Here is a 21,495-nt window from a genome sequence, read left to right as displayed (position 1 = left end):
AAAAAAGACTAAGCGGTTTGTTTGGTATAAAGTAAGTATGTGTAGGGCAGGAAGGGTTTAATGTAAGACAGAATGGAGATGCATTATGGGAATTGTAGGATCCAGAGTTATTAGCGACTGACCCATACTAAAAGTCAGGTTATGTCAGACTGAAATAGGATTTTTAATCTCTCTCCAAATGGAAGTGCAATACAGAATTGATGGGCCGCTAAAATATAGAAATATGTTGTGTGTATTGTTAAAAAAGATGAATAATAGCAGATGATTGAAAAAGCAGTTGTAGCACTTGCAGTGTATATAGTAGACTAGTGCCATATTAGTGTTATTCTAACCACATTACAACCTCAATACATTTGTATTTAATTCAGCAGCAGTAGCCCTGAGAAAGCCGACTTGCTTGCGGTGGTTGTCCATGAATTTGATTCCATTTATTTCTCAGGACCAAACCACGAGACTAGCATCTTCCTTTAAATATTGATTATTGTTGATAAATTATTTAATGTGCAAGTGTAGAGAGGACAAAGGAGTGTATTTTTATATTTCAAGGACTACTAGCTTTCTCCCACACACCTGTCACCGAGATTGACACTCAGCTGTTTTATAGTAAGGAGTGTGTTTTATCAAGCATGTCAGTGACTCTTAAACTGCCATTGTGTGTTCCACTTGCAGGCCTTCACATCTAAACTGGGTGGTTATGAATATTAAAACTGTCCCCTCGTGATCCTGCAACCTCATTAGCATGTAGCGGGCACTCTGGGTGAGTGTGTGTGGGGTTTTTGTGCATTTCTGTGTGTGTGTGTAGTAGGTGTAATGCGAGCTGTCGCCCTGCTGTGCCAGTGCGGATAAATGACACTGGGGTCCAAATGCTGCTTGAATGCTGAGCAGGAATGTGTGCAAGTTGCTGTGTGTGTGGGTCTGATTGATAGGAGACAAAAAGTGATGAAGAGGAGAGACATCTCCTACCTGAGTAAGCATCTCCTGCTCATGCAGCAGGAGCAATCTGCTTCCAGAGCCTTCTGTCCGGTGCTCCAACACCAGGGAGAAGTGCTCGATGCATTTGATTGACAGCTTCTCTTGCAGGGTCAGAATCACATCCTGAAGTGAACACACAAAAGTATATTTAATTATGATAGTGCTTAACAATTGTGTCTATGCATTAACCCATGCAAGATCTATTCAGCCTCACCAACATCTGACAATTGTGTTTTTATGTTCTCCAATGCTTCTGTATGTACTTAGTGTAGCACATGTGGAGACAAATCAATCAATAGTGTTGGTTTTTCCCTACATTTTCCTTTTTATTTTAGTATACTTTTCCTTTTTCCAGTACGAAAACACGGCATAGCGTATTCATAACCTGCTTAAAATAAGAGGGGGAACTTTTCAAAACGTATTTTCTTTCTGCACCCAGTGGTTGACTTTTTTATCCCACAAACCTTGAAGAGAAATCTCCAAAGATGAAAATGTGAAAAGATGGTGATTTCTCAGGAGTAAAATATGAAAGGTCAGAATATGACAGTGTAAGAAAGGTGTTTTGCTACCAAAGGGTATGAGGTAGAATAAGCGTTTTTTTCCTGTGGTGTACATGTTTATAATTCAAGCCCATTAATTGTTCATATTTACATACAAAATAATGTAACATTTGATATACATATGTTTTATGTTAAAGAGAATCTGCTTCTTTAATAATATGACCCTTTTTATAGCTAGCTCAAATTAGCTTACCAGCTAACATAACTGTAGTTGTGGATAACTGCTAGCTTTGTAGCATGACTAAAACAGATTCTAAATGTTGATAATTTAAGAGTGAAATTAAGGAATACTCTTTAAATAATGCTTTTTATAATGTTAATCAATATTAAAGTAAAAGCCTTGATAAAATAACATTACAGTATTTGCAGTTAATCTACAAATAGCAGTGACTCAGCACTTTCTAAACTCTACTCTGGAAGCCACAGTGGATCACAACTGAAGCTCCAGGTCTAAATATGTAAATGTGCTCTTTGCCACCTTGCCGGAATAAATGAGTTGCTCAAACAAATGGAACTAAGTGATTGAATTTCATGGTCTGTGTGTGTGCGTACCGAGACACACTAATTTGCACTGCAAATGAATTTCTCCCTTCGTAATTATAGATGCTGCAGAGACGGCTAATTTTGCCGAGTGTGCCTTAAGGGATGGAGCACACACTCAATCACACACACAAACACACAAGACACCTTGATAGAGGTACTGCTGTCGAAGCGAAAAGACTTGGTCTGCCCGTTCTCCAGGTAGACCTTCAGGACATTTGGCATGAACAGCAGAGAGTTGTCCTTCACCGGGTTCTGCGAATGAGGAACATTATCAGTATTTAAATGTAAAGCCTCTGATAGAATAAATGTCAGGTGAGTTTAAATATGTGAATTCTGATCATTCATAGCACATTTTCAAGATTGTCTTATCAATCTGACATAGCTCAACTGTTTGTCTTGTGCTGTAACCATCTGGCATTGCCTTTATAGGTCATACATAAGAGTGTGTGCGGGTACATGTTTGTGTGTGTGTGTGTTAGAACTCACTGGAACCTGGCCGTTTATAATGACCTCCTCTGCAAAGCGCACTTTGACCGGATTGGACTTGAGCATGGCTTTTTTGGCTGCACTGATGAACGCTGACTTAGGGGACTATGAGGCAACCGTCCAAGAAGAGAGACCGAGAGATAGAGGGAGACAGATGGAGGGAGAAAGATAAACACATGCACCAAGGGAGAGGGAAGAAACACATTTCAACCATCAGCTATAAATGTAACATTGGAAAAATCAATAAAACATTAATACACCAACTTTTAATTCCCAGAAAGTCTTATTTTAGAGTGCTATTTGTTCGCAATTTGAAACCCAACCTTGGTACAACAAAACACAATCTTAAGAAGTGCATGGGGCAAAATGAATGCATACAAAAAGACCAATACCAACATTGCATTAGTCTGTGAACCGAGCCCAAACAAAACGTCAATACAGAGTGATATAAGCATGAATGAATATGACACATTTCCTTAAGGCTGATAAAGCTAAAGCTGATGTACTCACAGGATAAGGTTGGACAACAGTCAAAATGATGGATTCTTTGCAGCTCCTGAAGCGAGAAGACCCCAAATCACAGAGTCAAATAAAATCATCAGAAAACAACAATCACAGTGAACAACAATGGCAGACTTGATTAGCTTGGCTGAAATGGAATGAGACGCCTCTGGCAATCAACACTTACAAGAATACACAGTTAAAACCAGAAGCACACACACACACACACACGCACACACACACACACACACACACACACACACACACACACACACACACACACACACACACACACACACACACACACACACACACACACACACACACACACTCACTACTTCGAAACAAGACATTTGTTATGCATTGGCATAACAAAACTTTTTTTTTCTTTCTTATTATTAATGCTGAATATTTTTGGATAATAACAGTGCTTGTGTGATAAGCCAATGAGTAGTGCATGACAAATACTTGGCAAGCAATTCAATAGAGTTCCTCATAGTTTGGTGAAATTAATAATGAGATTTTAAACGATTTGAAAATGAATGCTAATGACTGGGACTTTGTCAGGCAAGCTGTTTAGTATGTCCGTTATCATGTTTTTAAAAGGGTTGGTTTACCCAAAATGATTCGACATAACTATGTAGTTAGCTATCTAAACGAACCACCTTATTCTTAAGTGTTTTGATATTTACCTGACGAGGTCTATGACTCGTTCTCTGGGAGCAGAACTGACGGGTTCATCGTTGATCAGGATGATCTCATCGCCTGGCAGCAGTCTCCCCTCTGATGGACCGCCTATATGCAAACAAACAAGCCCATGGTTGATCACAGCGCAGAGCGTTTCAGTCTGTCAGCCACAGATTGCAGCTTGCAGGTCCTTTGGGTGTGTCCGACTCCTGACACATGCAATAGGTGTGACCATTAATAAACCGCTGTGTCCTCAAGCATTTATATTCTGTCTCTCTTTGCCCCAACAACTCTAATTATAATATTCATCAGTTCCACTGTCTGCTTGGAATTCAGCGCCAATTGATTCTGATGCCGCGGTGTGTGTCTGTGCAGCCACCGCAGCTGATGGCTGATAGGGGTCTGTGAGCAGAGCTCTGGCAGTAATTTGGCCACCTAAATACGCATTACTCTCACTTAAAAGCAAACATTATTTTGTGCTCATTTTCGTTGTTGCATGGGGTCAATAGTACTTGTGCAATCATAGCCAACTGTTCGCATTGATTAGCACTTTGCAAACAGTTAGAAATGAAAGCGCTCAGTGCAAGCATGCAAACTCTCAGAGTTCTACACTACAGCATCGCTGGATGCTTGTTCTCCACACAAGTCACTGAAAACTTGTGTTATTCTTTGGGAAATACATGCAGTTAAAGGCCCATTTCTTTCCGCATTGTCAGTTTTTTCTGTCTAATGCATGGTTTAAAGCCCCAAAGTGATGAGTTTAACCATCTCTGAGTTTCTCGAGTCATGGTGGTGATATCAGAAAACATCCAGCACAGTATAGCGCCTACCCGGAGTGACAGAGCGGACCACCACTGGTTTCTCGCTGCCTGCCACGAAGCCGAAGCCCAGGACGGGGTCCCGCCTCATCTCCACCAGGCGAGGGGCGGGGGGGAGCCCATCCAGGTGGACCTCCTCCAGGGAGCTGCTCTGGGACACTTGGCTGGAAAATAAAAGAGAAGAAGGAACACGAAGATTAAGAGGAATTCTACCAAACTATGGCAAAACCAATAAAGGGAACAAGGTGACACACTTCTCCATAGTGACGTTATAATGAGTCAGCAAATTTGTAGCTTTTAATGAGCACAATATCTGTTACCGGGATCAAACCTGCCCTGCTTATTAAACAGGGGTCTCTCAGATATCATGACAATGCAAGTTAAAACGCAACCAATTCATTAATTCCTTGTCGTTGGGTGGTTTTGGCGCAGTGGTTAGAGCGTTGGTCATCAGATCAAGGGGCGTTGGTGAACTCCAGTTCGAATCCCGCCTCGGCCGCCACCGCGTAAGGCCGTTGTGTCCTTGGGCAAGACACTTTACCCGCATTTGCTCCTGTGGGTAATGTCCGCAGTAATGACTCTTACATGTCTAATATGTGTAATGTGTAAAGCGCTTTGAGCACCTGTAAAAGCGCTCTAATAAAAAATGTAATGCATTATTATTTATTATTATTGTCTAGAAATGAGTTTCGGCTCTAAAAGAAAACATTATCATTGCACGAGTGGGTTTTGCTATCCAATCCAATAAGTCAAAGCCAGGTATGGTCATTGGCTCCATTTTTTGTGTGTGCTTAAAAGCCACTTATAAATGAAAGCGCAGGGCCTGAATTTATAAAATGCCTCGGGCCTACAATCTGGAACCTATTTGCCTATTTGCCTCTGTCTTCAAGTCTGCACAGCTTTCCAAATAAAAATGAACAGATCATTTAACAAGTCACAATTATTCAATTATTTAATGTGTAAAGGTAAAAAAAGGCCATCTTTGATAAGTTTAACGGGCACATATTATATCTATGAGACAAGTGAAATCACCCGGACCCAGGTGTGAATCCGGCCTGCCCCAAAAATAAATGGTCCCATGTCCCAATTGTCCCAGGCTGGATTTAATCTGATCATATCAAATACAGTGTAAGGGTAGCCATTTTGGGGGAAATCGTTAGAATAAAAAATGGGTTTAAACTCCAAGAATGCCTTTTACCATGATCGGGAATCAAGGGGATCGATAAAGCGTTGGATCTAAGAATCCATTTTCTCGTTGGGATCCATACAACCTGATCAATTCCCATCCCCAGTGCCTTATTGCAAGTCACTCAGTCTGAGAGCACCACTTCAATGTTAATCTGCCATATTAAACTAAAGCTTCCTGCTCACTGAACCCCAGCCGTCTGTCTCGGCCGGGACGGTGAGGATGCAGAGGGCCTGTTAATTAAGAGGTGATATATGCTTTCAGAGGGCTTCACTCATTCTCTCTCTCACTGTCCCTACCCCCCTCCCCCCCTTCTCTTTCAGCTCCGTTGGCAGCCGTTTACTCCTCTCTGCACATTAGGTCTGGTACAGGGTGTCCATTGTTACCTGGCCAACATCCATTTCATCTTTGTAAGCAGTCAAGATGTTTTTTCAAACTAATTCACTTTAATTTGATCAGTTCATATTATTTAGACATTTGGCATGACAAACGTGACTGTACCAACTGATATTTGTCCTCTTCTCTCTACTATACACTTGCAGCTTTGCCCTAAATCTGCCCTGATAATATATAGCATGTTCCAACCATCGGGGACTTTATCTCCCACCAATCCGGATCAGTCTCAATCCCCGTCACCTTCTTTGCCTCTTGCGCTTTCTCACCCTCTGTCTCATTATCACATTGATCTGCATTGTACATACGGCGCAGAAATCTCAAACTAAATCTGTCTCTAATGAAGCATGTTCCAATCTGTGATGTGCCCTGCCAGGGTCGGCGGGGGTCTAATCCCGCGGGAGGGCAGCGTTACCATGTCAGGGGGTCAGGGGAGAGCTAAATTCAAAAGGTTAAACCCTGCTGCCAGTCACTGGATAACGGGAACAAGCCTGCACACCGGTTCATTCACCTTTAGTTCATGGTTGTATATTTGATAAGCTGTGACAAATAACCCTATATTTCAGGTTTAAGTCCATTATCATGAGCAAGCTTAAAAAAAGAACTACCACGAGTCGAAAAAGAAGAAGATGTTATTCAATCCATGACATAGAGTAATAGGTTACAGTTACATAACAAGCTTAAAAGACATAGCTAACCTAGTCTTAGCCACCTGGCACCACATGTTACCTGTGCATAGAGAAGGGCTGGGTTTACTATAATATACTGTGAGACTAAATTCATTTTATATTTGCTTTTTTTATGCTGAAATGACACTCACACTTCTATTGTACATGACTGGCTAAGGGGCGGGACATCTCTAAGCGTTTGACAAATCAGAACAGAGCCGGCCAGCTAACCAATCAGAGCAGACTGGGGTCTGGTTTCAGACAGAGGGTGAAAAGAGGTGCTGCAGCACAGGCAGTATGAGAAAAATGAAGAGCTTTTTGAACATTAAACCATGGAGACATGTAGAGACACTACATACTGATATACACCTGAAAATTAGCCCCTTTAACCAACTATTAAAATGTGCACTGAAAGTCACATAGGATAAAAAAACCTGCTAAATAATGTATATGCACTGCTGTCTATTATTTTATCTATTGGGAGTTTTTAATTTGATATTCTAGAAATGCACAATGCCTTAATGAGTCAATATTGCAATTTATGTTAGAATTGTATCCATTTAAAGCAATGTAACTATAAAAAGGTGACCAGCTGGGAGCATTGCCCAAGAACAGCTGGCAGGATTTACAAAGCACCACAGATAAGCTCATGAGCACACACCTGCACCTCTCCACAAAGGCAGGCATATGCTTACTTCATACACACCCTCTATTGTAAAACAATGCAATTCCTCAGACAGGGAAAAGTGTGTTATTTTTTCCTAGAACTGTTACTAAACTATTGCAATAGCTGCACATATTTCAGAGATTTCAAAGACTCGGACACAGGTCTGAAACACCTGCTGGATCATGTTAGCTGAGGCCAGGGGAGTTATCTGTCCAATACAATGAAATCAACTCACTCTTTCTTTCTCTGGCTCGCCGAATCCAATTGTAATACTCAATCTGTGTCACCTGTGCTAAAGCCAACAGCTTTTCTCTGGGAACAAAGCCACATATCCAGATGGGTAACCCTTGTCAAGTTTGACTCCCCTATCATGAGGAGAGGAGGGGATCATTTAATGAGGGAGTAGCAGAGAGAAGGGACAGCAAAGACCAAGGACACAACGGAAAATAAGAAAATGTATAGACAGGACGGGAATACAGTATTGTAAGAGGACAGGAGTGCAGAAGACTAAAAGGAACGTGGGAGAAATACCGAAATGGATCTTAAGAGTTTTAGAAGAGAAAATAGAAAATGGAAGAGTTAAACTAGCGGGATGTCAAGGGGTCAAAGCAGGAAGAGGAAAGAAGGGAAAGGAAAGGTTGAAGAAAGAAAGGAAAGGGACAGAAGGAGGGGGACATAAAGGGGTAAAGAGTAGAGAATAGATACAAATAAGTAGCAGGAAGGTGCAAAGGGAAGGGTAAAGTTCAAGAGAGAATAAAAGTGCGAGACAAAATCATCAAATTCGGACACGTCTGCTGTCTGATTGAAAACTGGATTCATTCTGGAGAACTTTCTTTATGCCAAGCCCTCAAAACCAGTCCAATGTTTACCGGGCTGAAAGTATCTTTCTGCATAACAAACTCACGCAGGCAACAGGCGCTGAACAAAATCCCCCCAACAAAGGTGCATTATGGGAGGAGGGGGCAAATAACACCAAAACCCGTCTCATAAAGTGTCGTCGTGATGATATTGGGCGTCAAGGAAAATGAAAATGCACTGCTGCTTCTCCACTGGATCCTCATGATGCAACCACATGCAACTGTTGGTGCAATATAATGATGATTGTACATCATCCAATGTTTATGATCAGACTGTACGTACTTGGTGAAGCAGTCCCGGCCCTCTCTGGCGCTGTTCATGCTGTCCCAGCTGTATGGAGGCCCCTGCAGCCCCACCCAGACGCCGGGGCCAGGGGGCGGCCAGCCCGACATTTTGTTCTTATGGCTGAAACATAGAGGAAGGGAAAATCAGTGTTTCATCATAATATATACTCTGAGTTTCAGTTGGGATTTAATCTTAGAAAAACCCATTTCCAAGCAGTTCGGAGAAATATCATTTCTCCCTTCATTTCCTGTTGTTTTTGGAAATATAACCAAACTATGAGCAGTGTCTTAGCAGAAGTATCTAACTCAGCCTGAACAGAGTCATTTCTTATAGATGAGCGTTCTTGTTTCGAATAAATGGCGAAACAACCTCAGATTGATTTTACGCAGGGAGATAATCCACTGAGACAGAAGTCATACATAAACACGCATCAAGAGGTCAATCTTTTATGGAAAAGAATCAAAGGTGAATTCATAAATCATTGTTTCTCCTGTCTCTGGACCCTGGTTAGATGCCTCTTAGAGTGACCTCTTGTCTCTGTGTGGCTTTCAGTGTGAGAGCGCACTGCTTAGTGCAATCGACCACAGTCAAATGGCGGCTCATCGGCTCCGTGGAAGGGAGATCAATAGCGGCATGTACGGCCAAGTGCTGCGCAAGTTGCTCTGCAAAAAATGGTCTGAGGGAAAGCACTGATGTGACAGCTGATTGGGTTTTCACAGATTACTTAAAACTATGTCATTAAGGAGAAAGGGAATGTAGAGAGACAGAGGGGGAAGATATGAGAGGCCACCTTAGTGTGAATTCCTCTAATGGGAATAACCACCCCTCCTGAATCAACTGTGCCGAGTTACGCTACAGTGACTAATCATTCACAGATCCTAAAGCTCTGCAGGAATAATCAAAAACGCAATAAAATATCATCAAGCCGCAGAAATGAGAATAATTCCAGCAGCTATGCACTTTATACTCATAGTTGATTTATTCCGGGGAACATTTCGTCCCACCAGCCAATAAACCATGAGGACAGGTTTATTGTCCTGACCTCAAATCTATTATAGCAAGCAACAGTAACAATGAATAAAAATAACGGCGTTACAGTGCCAGACTGACATTCCGTTACGCAGCATTTTCTCCACTGTGCGAGCTTCGAGAAAGACGTCACACATCACTCATTCAGCTCGGGGGCCTTTACCATTAAGAGCAAGGCCACAATGGATCCATCGTGTGATCAATACAAATTCTTTAAATAGAAGAACATGCGTACTAGATGAGGATGTCATCGCCGTAACAATCCGTCTGATCGATTCCCATATTGTGCCTTTGATGGGACGAATGCATCAGTCAGTCATGTCATTGCTTGCAGGGTGTGACAAAGACAAATTGAGCGGAAGCTGTCACAGTCATCAGTTGTTATGTAGAAGATAAATAGTTCACTAACGGTACGTCCATGCTTTCATTGACACCAAAAGCAAAGCAAACTAAAGCAAAAAGAAGGCAATACATCCGTTTTAACACTGAGGCTTTTGAGCTTCACTTCTGTTGCCATGCACGGATTTCCTCCAGACGTTTGTGCTTCTGTTGATCGCCAGTCATCCGAAAGGAAAACAGATCTGCCGCCACTTCAGAATCCCAATCAGAGGCTCTCCAAATATCCAGAAGCTGTGGCGTCGGCGCCTGTGCAGACCTCCAGTGTGTTGCCAGACGCTCATCAGTGTTTGCCATTGTGCTGCGGCCACTGCTCAGAGCAGCTTTGGTCCAAACTGAACTAAACTGCTGTGGCCTCGCCTCCTTTATCCCATAATCCCTCTCATCACAGAGAAAACAAATCCATGATGTGTGTGTGTGTGAGGGAGAGTATGAGTATGTATGTGTATGAGAAAGGAAGAGAGAGTGTGTGCAGAGGTGAATGTGTGTGTGTGTGTGTGTGTGTGTGTGTGTGTGTGTGTGTGTGTGTGTGTGTGTGTGTGTGTGTGTGTGTGTGTGTGTGTGTGTGTGTGGGGAGTAAGAGGCTTTTCGGAGAGCAACAACGTGTGTGGAAGCATCGCTCCATCTCAGAGCCGCAGCCACACAGCATGAAGCGTTAAGAGGAAACTGACTCTTCACCTGGATGGCATTCATATTTCCCTCCGTTTCACTTTTGGTCATCCTCCAGCAAAAATAAACCTTTTTCATGTCAGAATATAAAAGATAAAAGGGAAAAGGGTTCATCCAGTAAGATACAAATTGTAGTTGAGTGAGCAGACAACCAATATTGACATCCCTAGAGGCAAAGAAAGGGGGGATACTTTCTATACTGTAAAGGTCCTATACTGGAGCGTCCACACAGCAGCGTGCGTTGACGCTTGGAGGTGGGCGTATCTGAAGCTTGGGGATTTTTTGCGAGCAACGCGACCAACAACCAATCACATGAATCTCCCGCCCCCGACATACAAAGCAATAGCAATGTTAAAACGAAGTAAACTGGATATAAAATCCCCAAACAGGCGAAAACCTACCAGTTTCACCCACTGTCTCTGCCACCTCCCTCCATGCCTCGCTCCTCCGGTTTGTATCCCGGTAGATGAACAGAGACTGATCATACAGCACCGGGTGATTCACTACCGCTACAATGAATTTTCCCTCCATTTTTTGGAATATGAGGAAATGACCTGCGTAGTCTCTCCCAGCATACACGTGGTTTGATTGGCTAGCGCTTGTACTGGCAGATTTGCATAAACGGGATTTCATTGGCTGACGCTTCTGCCGAGGCGCCAAAAGTTGAACATTGCTCAACTTTTGAAGCGAGCAACGCCAGCAACGCTCCACGTCGCTTCCCAAAATGCGTCAGCAAATCAAAACATATGCCAGTACAAGCTCTAGCCAATCAAACCGCGTGCTTGTGTGTCTGGGGGGGGGGGGATTCATGTGATTGGTTGTTGGTCGAGTTTCAGACACGCCCGCCGGCAAGCTTCAACGCACGCCGCCACGTGGACGCTGCGTAAAGGTCCTTCGCGTCCAAGCTCAACATCCCCTCCTTCACTTGCAGGCAATAAAGGATGAATGTTGGTAAATCTCAAACTTGGTCAAATTGATCTGAAGATCAGATAACTGGGTTTACCATTCATAGCAGTGACAGTCATGTGTATGTATATAGGGAACCCTGCATCCTCTTGCCGTTGTTTTTCACTTATCACGCAGTGTTTCTGTAAAAGTGCAAAAGGTGACTGACTAAAGAATCTCTGTGCTGAACGTCGACAGATCACAACACTGTCGCTAGTAATGTAACCCCGACACATTCATAACAATTCCTGTTCCTCTTCTTCCCTATGTGGATCAATGTCTCTTTGTCATCTCCACTACTGCTGAGAAGCTAAACTTCATAACATAAAGTCAATCCATTTCCTCTGCTGAATACAAATAAACCGACAGGAACCTTTTGAAGTGAAAAGCTGGGACAGGACTTAAGGTACTCTTCGGTTGTGGGAGAGACACTCGGGGGATTGAAGCCGTTGCTGACTGTTTACATGCAGACAAACCTAAATAAAACACTACAGGAAAGGGGGGACACCAAAAGCGTAATAGGGCCACTTGCCAACAAGGCCGAAACAATTAAAACGGTGGTACTTAATTGACCGACAAGGTAGATTATTTCGATTATATTCATAGATGAATGGATATAGTTTGACAGGTTGATGGTAGATAGACTGCTGGTGCAAGCTCTGGCAAGCTGTCTTTAAGTAATCATATCTTGTTTCATTTCAACTGAATTAATATTAGATGCTTGTTTCACCCGTAAAACCTGGCCTGCTTAATTGATTTGTCACGACCAGTCCCTCATACACCGCCATTACAGATATTGATCCTCTGTGGCTTTTCATTAGGTGCTTTGAGACAGGAAGGGCAGATATTAGATCTCAGTGATGTATTGCACGTCAAGGCGTAACCTCCATAGAGTGGGAGACAATTATTTTCCCCAGTGAACCACAACACAAATAAATGCACAACAAAGATGGCGGTCCCTGGAGAGAGTCAGGATATTTTTTTTGCTGCATCATATGTCAGAGCTTCCTATCACGGGAAGCGGGGAAGCCAGCTGGCACAGAGCCCCACACGTATTCAGTCAGCAAGAACGCACTGCCCCAACCTCTGGGAGCATCTCACAACAACAAATGTTCCTCACATACTGCAGCTCTAATTCAGATGGCTGCTTCCCGGTAAAGTAATCCATCACAGGGTTTAACTAAGGTAGTATCTATAGACATACACATGAGCCTAATATGTGAGAGTCCATCAGAATAGATTATAATCCCCTTTTCTCTGACATGTATTACATGATTGCTGTGGCTTGCAACTCAAATCAGTTATTTTTAACAATTCTGTATTTCCCCCTCTGAGGCTTACCTCTGGCTCTTGTCTCATTTTTCGACCTCTGATAAGTGACTACTTTCTGGCTTGGACTCTGCCACTGAACCCTAACATTAGCCAGCCTCTCTCTTCAAAGGAAAGTCAGGAGCAGAGAGGAATCTGAGTCACTGGGTCATTTCTTCGCATTGTGTACTCTGAATTTGAATTACAATGTAAGCAGGACAAGGTAGCATTATGAGCATCAGGCCTTTAAAGAGAGTGTTTTATGTCAATGTGACCTATTTCTGCTTGGAGTGGACACACACACACACACACACACACACACACACACACACGCGCACACACACACACACACACACACACACACACACACACACACACACACACACACACACACACACACACACACACACACACACACACACACACACACACACACACACACACACACACACACACACACCCTCAAGATGTTTATCAAGATTGACTGGATTCACACAAAAAGCAAAGAGCTCTCTGAAGATGCGTTAGCCTACATTATGACAAAGCCTACTACAGTAGCGTAAAAGCCCCCCCCCCCCCCCCCCCCCCCCCCCCCGCCAATTCTCACCGCTTTACACACTATAAAACTAGGGTAATTCAAGCTCAAACACAACTCTTATCCCATATTGATAAAAGCTCTGCTGCAGAGTGTCCTTCATACAAGGACATGTAGGTTAAGTGGTGGGTGAAGGACAGAAATAAACATAGAAAAAATACTTTCTTTCCGGAGTGGATTTTAACAACAGCTGAGTCTGCAATAAATATGAAAGGAGATAACTTCACAATTAGCCTAAAATAACCCTGAGCATATTTAAAGAATGTATCGTCAAAGATAGCAAGAGGCTCCGTTAAAAGCACTTTGTTTCTGGTTTAAAGGGCAAGAAAAAAGGAAGGGGGGGGCGGGGGGGGTAAGGAGTTTTTCTCTGATTGTAGTTTAAAACCATGATCAGTGTAACCGACTTAATCCCCACAAACACTACGAGACACCATTTTACAGGTTAATTGCATGTCACGCCGCGGAATAACAAAATGTCAGCCGCAATCTGTGTCAGACAGGCCAAATGAACTGCGGCATGTTAGGGTGTGTGATGTATGCGCAGTGAGTCACAGCAGTAACATGTCCCAAGGAGAAAAAGATAGAGACGCTTCGTCAGCCCGTGTCATCTATTCCTTCTCTTGATTTGAAAATGCAACAAAAAACGAATCTTTGGCTTAAGCGTTAAAGAGGCCCTATTATGCTATATTATTGTAACTGCTGCTTTAACTTGATTGATCAATTATTAAACGCACAGTGGCACAATTACACAGCTTATACAGTAACATCTACATCTGAATGAACTGGATTTGCGCCGTTGGAAGTAGGACTGTATCGTTTGCCGTTCATCTGTCACTCGACATTTCATAATTTGCTCACTAATGGAGCCTCTGTCCTCTTCATCTTCATCATTAAGCTCATTAATGTCCCAACCGAACACACTCATAGCTCCTAGCAAGTCAACTCCAGCCATCTCCTGACCTTCTTCTCATCCACTCCACATCCTCTTTCCATTTTGTGGCCTTTCCCACTCTCTTTCGGCACGGTTCATAAATAAAACATTGGTTGCACGTTGTTAAAAGTTGCAAAGGAAGTGCTCTGACTTTATATAGCTTTACTATCTGAAGACAACATGTTTGGGCTCTCAGTGCACTTTGCACACACAAGCATGCACACGGTTTATTTGTATGTAACCTCTTGAACATTCAGCTTCACTCTGCGTGCACTCTCAACATCTTGCAGAGTGCAGATGTTTGCAAAACAAGCTGAACTCAACGGGGAAAAAAGCAGAGAAGAAAAACTGCAGGAGTTTCAAAAAAGTTGTTAAAATAGAGAAGAAGATTTTAACAACAAATACTCTCAAGAAGAGAAACGAAAACACTCATTAACTGAGGAAAAATGGATCAGACGGTCACTTTTCCAAATATCCATCCATCCTCATTTCCTTTTACATCAACCATTAGTAGCACTAAGTCATTTCTTCACTTCATTATTCAGTCTGTCTCTGCCAATTTCTCTTTGCGAGGAGGGCATTTGTGTTTTACTGACTCATAATCAAGTCATTTCAAAGGACTGCTTTCAATCACAAGGGCAAACTGTAGTGGATATGGCATCACTAACTAATCGCAGGGGCATCTTGACAGTGCTGCAGCCCTTCCTTTGAGTAGCTTATTAGCTTTAAGCCCCACTCACTTTTAGTTGACCTTCTCTGTTGGAGTTTACACTACTCTATGGGACAAATACATGTTTTGTTTTAACTATGCAAACTTAATGTCCCATTAAGTTATAGTCGTTTAGGAAGCTTGTTAACGGCAAGTAAGCTAACTGTCAATTAGCGAGGGTGTTGGCTTAAAAGGCCTCTTATTAAGTCCTTATTTAATTAAATGGTGTACAATGCTGAGGCCAAAATAAGCATGGAGAGTAAATTAACTACAGATCCCAGTTTAATATCCATGTAGCTGGTAAGCTTTGTCACCAATCCTGTTTGTAATATACATGGATCGGATTTCGAGGCGTAGTCGTGGGGGAGGGGGTCTGCAGTTCGGTGGACTAAGGATTGCACCACTGCTTTTTGCAGATGATGTGGTTCTAATGGCTTCATCGGTCTGCGACCTTCAGCACTCACTGGATCGGTTCGCAACCGAGTGTGAAGCGGCTGGGATGAGGATCAGCACCTCCAAATCTGAGGCCATGGTTCTCAGCAGGAAACCGATGGACTGTCCACTCCAAGTAGGGAATGAGTCCTTACCCCAAGTGAAGGAGTTCAAGTATCTCGGGGTCTTGTTCTCGAGTGAGGGAACAATGGAGCGTGAGATGGGCCGGAGAATCGGAGCAGCGGGAGCGGTACTGCAGTCGCTTTACCGCACCGTTGTGACGAAAAGGGAGCTGAGCCAGAAGGCAAAGCTCTCTGTCTACCGGGCCATTTTCGTTCCTACCCTCACCTATGGTCATGAAGGATGGGTCATGACCGAAAGAACGAGATCGCGGATACAAGCGGCCGAGATGGGTTTTCTCCGCAGGGTGGCTGGTGTCTCCCTTAGGGATAAGGTGAGAAGTTCAGTCATCCGGGAGGGACTCGGAGTTGAGCCGCTCCTCCTTCGCGTCGAAAGGAGCCAGTTGAGGTGGTTCGGGCACCTAGTTAGGATGCCACCTGGGCGCCTCCCTAGGGAGGTGTTCCAGGCACGTCCAGCTGGGAAGAGACCAAGGGGTAGACCTAGGACCAGGTGGAGGGATTATATCTCTTCGCTGGCCTGGGAGCGCCTTGGGATCCCCCAGTCAGAGCTGGTTGATGTCGCCAGGGAAAAGAAAGTTTGGGGCTCTCTGCTGGAACTGCGACCCCCGAGACCCGACCACGGATAAGCGGGAGAAGATGGATGGATGGATGGTAGCTGGTAAACTACAGTAATTCACTATAAGCACTACAATAAGCCACTATGTGACCTAGCAAAAGTTGGTATTTTCTCCCATATTTTTATGTAAATGAAAATGTATATGTAAATAAAAATGACTCGAAATATTTCCATAAATGACGCACACATTCAGGTTGTCAATGAGTACTAAAAACAGAACAATTTAAATATTTGACATGCAATCATTTCCCCATCAGCCACCACGTAGCTAAACCCATAGCCTATCATGGCTAACTGTTAGCAGTGACTCACCACTATTATGCTATGTTATGGTTGCGGGGAAATGCTGCATTTGTCATGTTGCACTGTCTTTCCCCTGCAAGTGAAATGTCCTCTGAGCTCATAATAAAGAGTGAACTGTACTCCAGCTGATTGGTGGGATTTGGATCTTTATATCCTCTAGAGCGGATACTCCACTCCTTACTAACACTTAACTGCTTTAATGCCTTACTGATGTGGAAACATGCCAGCGGCGTGCGATGATGGAATCAATTAAAAGCTTACATAAAAAAAATCTACTCCTTACAAAGAAAGAAAAGTAAGTGAGCAGGAGGGTCGATTTTCTTTTAAATTGTATTGGCCATTTTACTTTATCTTTTGTATATCATATAAATATATATACATTTGATTCCATTTTTTAATTGCAGGTTCTTACTCTAACTTCTTATGTTTATACACACATTTGTATTCAAATCTTTTATATTTAGTTTATTCCATTCTATAATAAAGCGACTTTGACAAAGCCCAATTTCCCCCGGGATAAATAAAGTCTTCTGATTCATTTCAGCACCCTGGACAGCTCCCCTTCTGTTTTCCAGCACAGTGCCGGATGGAAATAGTGATTTGAAAGTCAATACAGTGCAACACATAAATGTATGGTGTTACTATCTTCTCACAGACACACACAGAACAATATAGAAGCACAAAGAGACGTCAGGAACAGGTCAATAAGAACACCGTCAGCTGCATCAATCACAGCTGTCCGGCTTGGTTAAACCCCATCATACAGTGCAGAGAGCGGCGTGAACACACTCCATCTGGAAAAGACATTTCAGCTCTGTGTGTTCACTCATTCGTTATCTTCCTCTTGACTTTGTGTTACTCTCACTCTCTTCCTCACACACACACTTACTGTGAGTGTACCAGAGTAGAACTCTCCTTCCTCCAATGAGAAGATTTGGACTATTCCACAGGCGGCTGACCACACGGTTGACTGTGGCGAAACACACCCATACACATCTCACACTCAAAGTCTCTTAACTGCACGGCAAATGGCTTCCAACAGCTCGAGACAGGCTGGTGAGTGTTTCCGAAAGTCACATCTGTCTTCGTGGACAGCAGGTGCAGCTAAAAGTCTGTTCATTTATAAGATAAGACCATATCAGATGAGAGATACAAATATAGGATATGGCAGAGGACGGGAGCACAAGACCAGAATGAAAGCTAGAAACTATAAAATACAACATACAGGTGAACTAAAGTAGGCTTTTTGAAAAGTCAGACAGACATGAATGACTGTTTTGCTCATTTAGTGTTGCCCTTTTGAAGGCACGTAAGTCTACACTTTGATTGACAGACAGGATTGCTGGTGTTATGAGAACGTTGACACAGATGAATTAGTAGCGTGTGGTTACCTTTACACACTAATATTCCTAAGTGTAAGGGGAAGGTCACACGAAGAAAAACGACACGAGGTGAATACAGGACAAGAAAATGCCTTCAGTTGTGGAAAAGGATGAAATATATGTTGCTGAAGGAATAGGTTATGTTGCTTGTAGGTCATGTCTACAGCCTGAAACACTTCACAGTGTTGCCTTCAACCTTTGCAGCACAGCGGGACGTTTGTGTTGCACAACACCCCCATCGATTCTTTTTAAATGCCACATAAAGCCCGCTGGAACCGGGGGGGCAGAAAACACAAAGGGCAGCAAAGCAGAGTTTTAATTATGTTGTTGAAAGAAACCTGATGATTGTCTCTTTGAATTATGTGTATGCTGTATTTGGCCCCTAGCTCCACTGACGCAGCAACACATAGCAGTGTAGAGCAAACAAAATGCAGATACACTAATATTAGGACACACTGCACCTTCTGACTGTTAATGCAGGGCCCTATCATGCTTTTGGGGATTTCCCCTTTCCTCTAGTGTGTTTCTTTGTAAAGTATATACTGTGATTTCAGCAAAGGCACTCAGTCAAATAAGGCTTTTATAGTCTTGCATACACAATAAATCAACTTTAAAACCAGTTGTATCAGTGAAATAAAATCAGTTGTTGTAGATCTCTTAAAAAAACACATTTCGTTTCCTGTATCGAAGCTTTTAACCTTGGGGAGTAGTGCTCTCACTGCGGCCTCGCCTACGGGGAGTTAACTGGCACTTAGTTTACGGTTGGTTGCCTTTACTTGCGTGATGAAATGACGACCAATCGTTGACTACCACCATCTATTTTCTCAATCTGAAAGGTTGCAGTGTGAGATACGCTATACACACTTCATTTGTCCCTGGGTGCAGTCAGCCCATGTCAAAACACATGCATCTGCACCGATCACTGGAGTGTGATTCTGGAGGCTAAAAAGACCACGCCAAAACAATGTCCCTGAACACACACTAGCAAAGGAGCGTGGCGATCATTGCCACACATGTCTAGTTTCCTAAAATGTTAATTAAAACAATAAACAGTGGGGCAGGATATGGCACAGTGTTGAGTGTTCAATGACTGGAAGCATGATTACAGGAAGTGATAGCCAATCAGTGAAGGAAATGTGTGCCACAGCCAAGCTCGATCATGCGTCAGAGTGCAAGTATGCATACTGTACCGCATGTAGGTTTATAGTACATTGTGTGTGTGTGTGTGTGTGACAGTGTGGCTCTGAGAATACACACTGGCACTTAAGTATTATGTGAAAGCATTTGGAGCAGAACTAATCACTCCACTCGGCACTTTAGCAAACACATGTATCAGCAAACGAACCGGGGGGAGTCACCGTGAGCTCATCCATCACCACTCACTCTTATCATGACATCTTTCTGACTGTATTAAGTTCAATCTTTCTTTTTCTAATCACACACATGTAAGGGTTTACTGCGCAATTTGCTTCTTAAATGCGAGACAATGCTGCAGAGATAATGTACGCTCTTCTTTTGTATCCCCTCTCCCTCCTCACTACGAGTCCTTTAACCTCAACCTGACTGAACACTGACTTCCTCGACACAAACGCAAAACAAAGCTTGAGAAATGACATCATCTCGGCACCATTTCTTCCACAGTGCTGCCTCTTTCCCTGTTGCTAACCTCACCCAGAATGCCATTGGGTTTCTGGCGTGTACGTGTGAGAGAGAAAATGCTAGAAAAGGTATTTTTAACTCTTCTTCTGTCCCACAAGGGCGGAATTGCTCACTGTATGTAGTAAAGAACCAGCCAAAGTGATCCATTATTGAGTATGCACTTCCAAAGAGGCATTTACAGTATGACTGGGTCTGTGAAACATCCCATACATGCATTCTGGTCAAGAGACCTGTGTATTTTAAGCTTAGAGCTCACCTAAAAATGCATAGTTTTGCAGGAGTTTCTTGTTTTATAATGAGACATCAGATGCCTAACCAACCAGCTGTCCTTGGCCTTTTATGACACTCAAGCATACACTAAGTGAATGCATCCATCTAAAATAAGATCAGCAGTATGGGGACATGGTGTGGAAAGTGGACTTCTAACATGTCTGTTCTGTAAATGTTCCATCCTCATGGTTACAAGGCTCCGATGACGTCTTCTTTATTGTGTTCATTCATCCTCAAACTGCCAGAATAACTGTGTCATATGTAAAAAGTGATGAAATACATGAGAGGATTAACTGGAGACGTAGTGAGATGCAAAGACTGTATAGGGTTTGCAATCAAGCGTTGTCCCTCGGGTTCAATAGGTTTTAAATTCCCTTGATGATTTTCAATGATTGTTCCCAGCGGGTCTCCCACTGTGCTGACGCAGAACAAAGGAAAACAAGAGGGGTCACGAATGGACTTTATCACATGGGCACTGAGTCCAGCACTAATCCTGTGCCGTTTGAACACTACGGACTTTCTGTTATGCAGAGCTACATTAGAGGAATAACCTGGAGGTAGAACTATTACACGCCTCCATTGGACTTGAACGTTTGTTTATTTCTGGAACAAAGTGACATCAGCACATTGTACGTGATATACTAAGGGGCGGGGCATCTATAAGCGGTTGACAAATCACAACAGAGCTGGCCAGCTATCCAATCAGAGCAGACTGGTCTCTGGTTTCAGACAGAGGGTGAACAGAGGTGCTGCAGCACAGGCAGTATGAGAACAATAAAGAGCTTTTTGAACATGAAAGCATGGAGACGTGTCCCAGCAGAGGATTAAAAAACAGATATGAAGATGAACATGAGAAGAATAGGGCCCTTTTATTTAGTCACTGTCTGTACAGTCTATATCCTCTATGCATATGCTACACAGTATTCATCCGAAAGATGTATAATTGTAGCCAGCTGCTGACTAGAATAACTTAAAACTTCAGAAAAAGATCGGTCACTGGAGTGAGTCATCCTGGGACACATTTTGATGTCCTTCTTCTCAAGTACAACCTAAGGGCAAACAGTAGTACGTGCCTTTTATGATGGGCGATAGGGAAAAGAGGAGTTTGTCTCAACAACAAGAAATGCTTTGAATTGAACGAAGGTTCCATTTATAATGCATGCCAAGGTTCAAGGTTCTTTATTTAGTCAAACGAACATAGCTACAGAGTAGTTATGTAGTAGTTATATGACATTTTTAGGTCACAGGCTACTGTGCGACACAAAACACAGATAAACAGAAAAATATAGTGCAAGTAAATAGTAAATACAAAAAGAAAAATAGTTAAAAAAAGTTAAATAGTGATCCCATGCAGAATACATGAGATATACAATTTCTAACAGAGGGACACGTGCTGCGGGTCGTTTTCTCCTAACGTTTACAGAACACGTGGGCATTATTTAATAGGAGCGTCACTTTCAGCTGGCTTATTGTGTCTGAATATCACC

General features: G+C 42.8%; 1 protein-coding gene across 3 annotated transcripts in view; it reads right to left on the bottom strand.

Annotated features, from left to right (window-relative positions):
* The window catches only part of LOC117546712 (FERM and PDZ domain-containing protein 4-like), a 54,436-nt gene that overhangs the window by 9,452 nt on the left and 23,489 nt on the right, over positions 1–21,495 (bottom strand). For all 3 annotated transcript variants that reach the window (XM_034217057.1, XM_034217058.1, XM_034217059.1), the window contains exons 2-8: positions 8,622–8,744; positions 4,580–4,731; positions 3,755–3,857; positions 3,072–3,117; positions 2,562–2,666; positions 2,220–2,327; positions 964–1,095 (exon numbers count right to left, since the gene is read on the bottom strand). In XM_034217057.1, the coding sequence (XP_034072948.1) occupies positions 964–1,095; positions 2,220–2,327; positions 2,562–2,666; positions 3,072–3,117; positions 3,755–3,857; positions 4,580–4,731; positions 8,622–8,744 (769 nt within the window). The remainder of the gene's footprint in view (positions 1–963; positions 1,096–2,219; positions 2,328–2,561; positions 2,667–3,071; positions 3,118–3,754; positions 3,858–4,579; positions 4,732–8,621; positions 8,745–21,495) is intronic.

The sequence above is a fragment of the Gymnodraco acuticeps genome, unplaced genomic scaffold (assembly GCF_902827175.1).
Source record: "Gymnodraco acuticeps unplaced genomic scaffold, fGymAcu1.1, whole genome shotgun sequence".
In the NCBI taxonomy this organism is placed as follows: domain Eukaryota; kingdom Metazoa; phylum Chordata; class Actinopteri; order Perciformes; family Bathydraconidae; genus Gymnodraco; species Gymnodraco acuticeps.
Note: the sequence above shows the minus strand (reverse complement) of the source record. Positions and strands in the feature narration are given on the sequence as shown.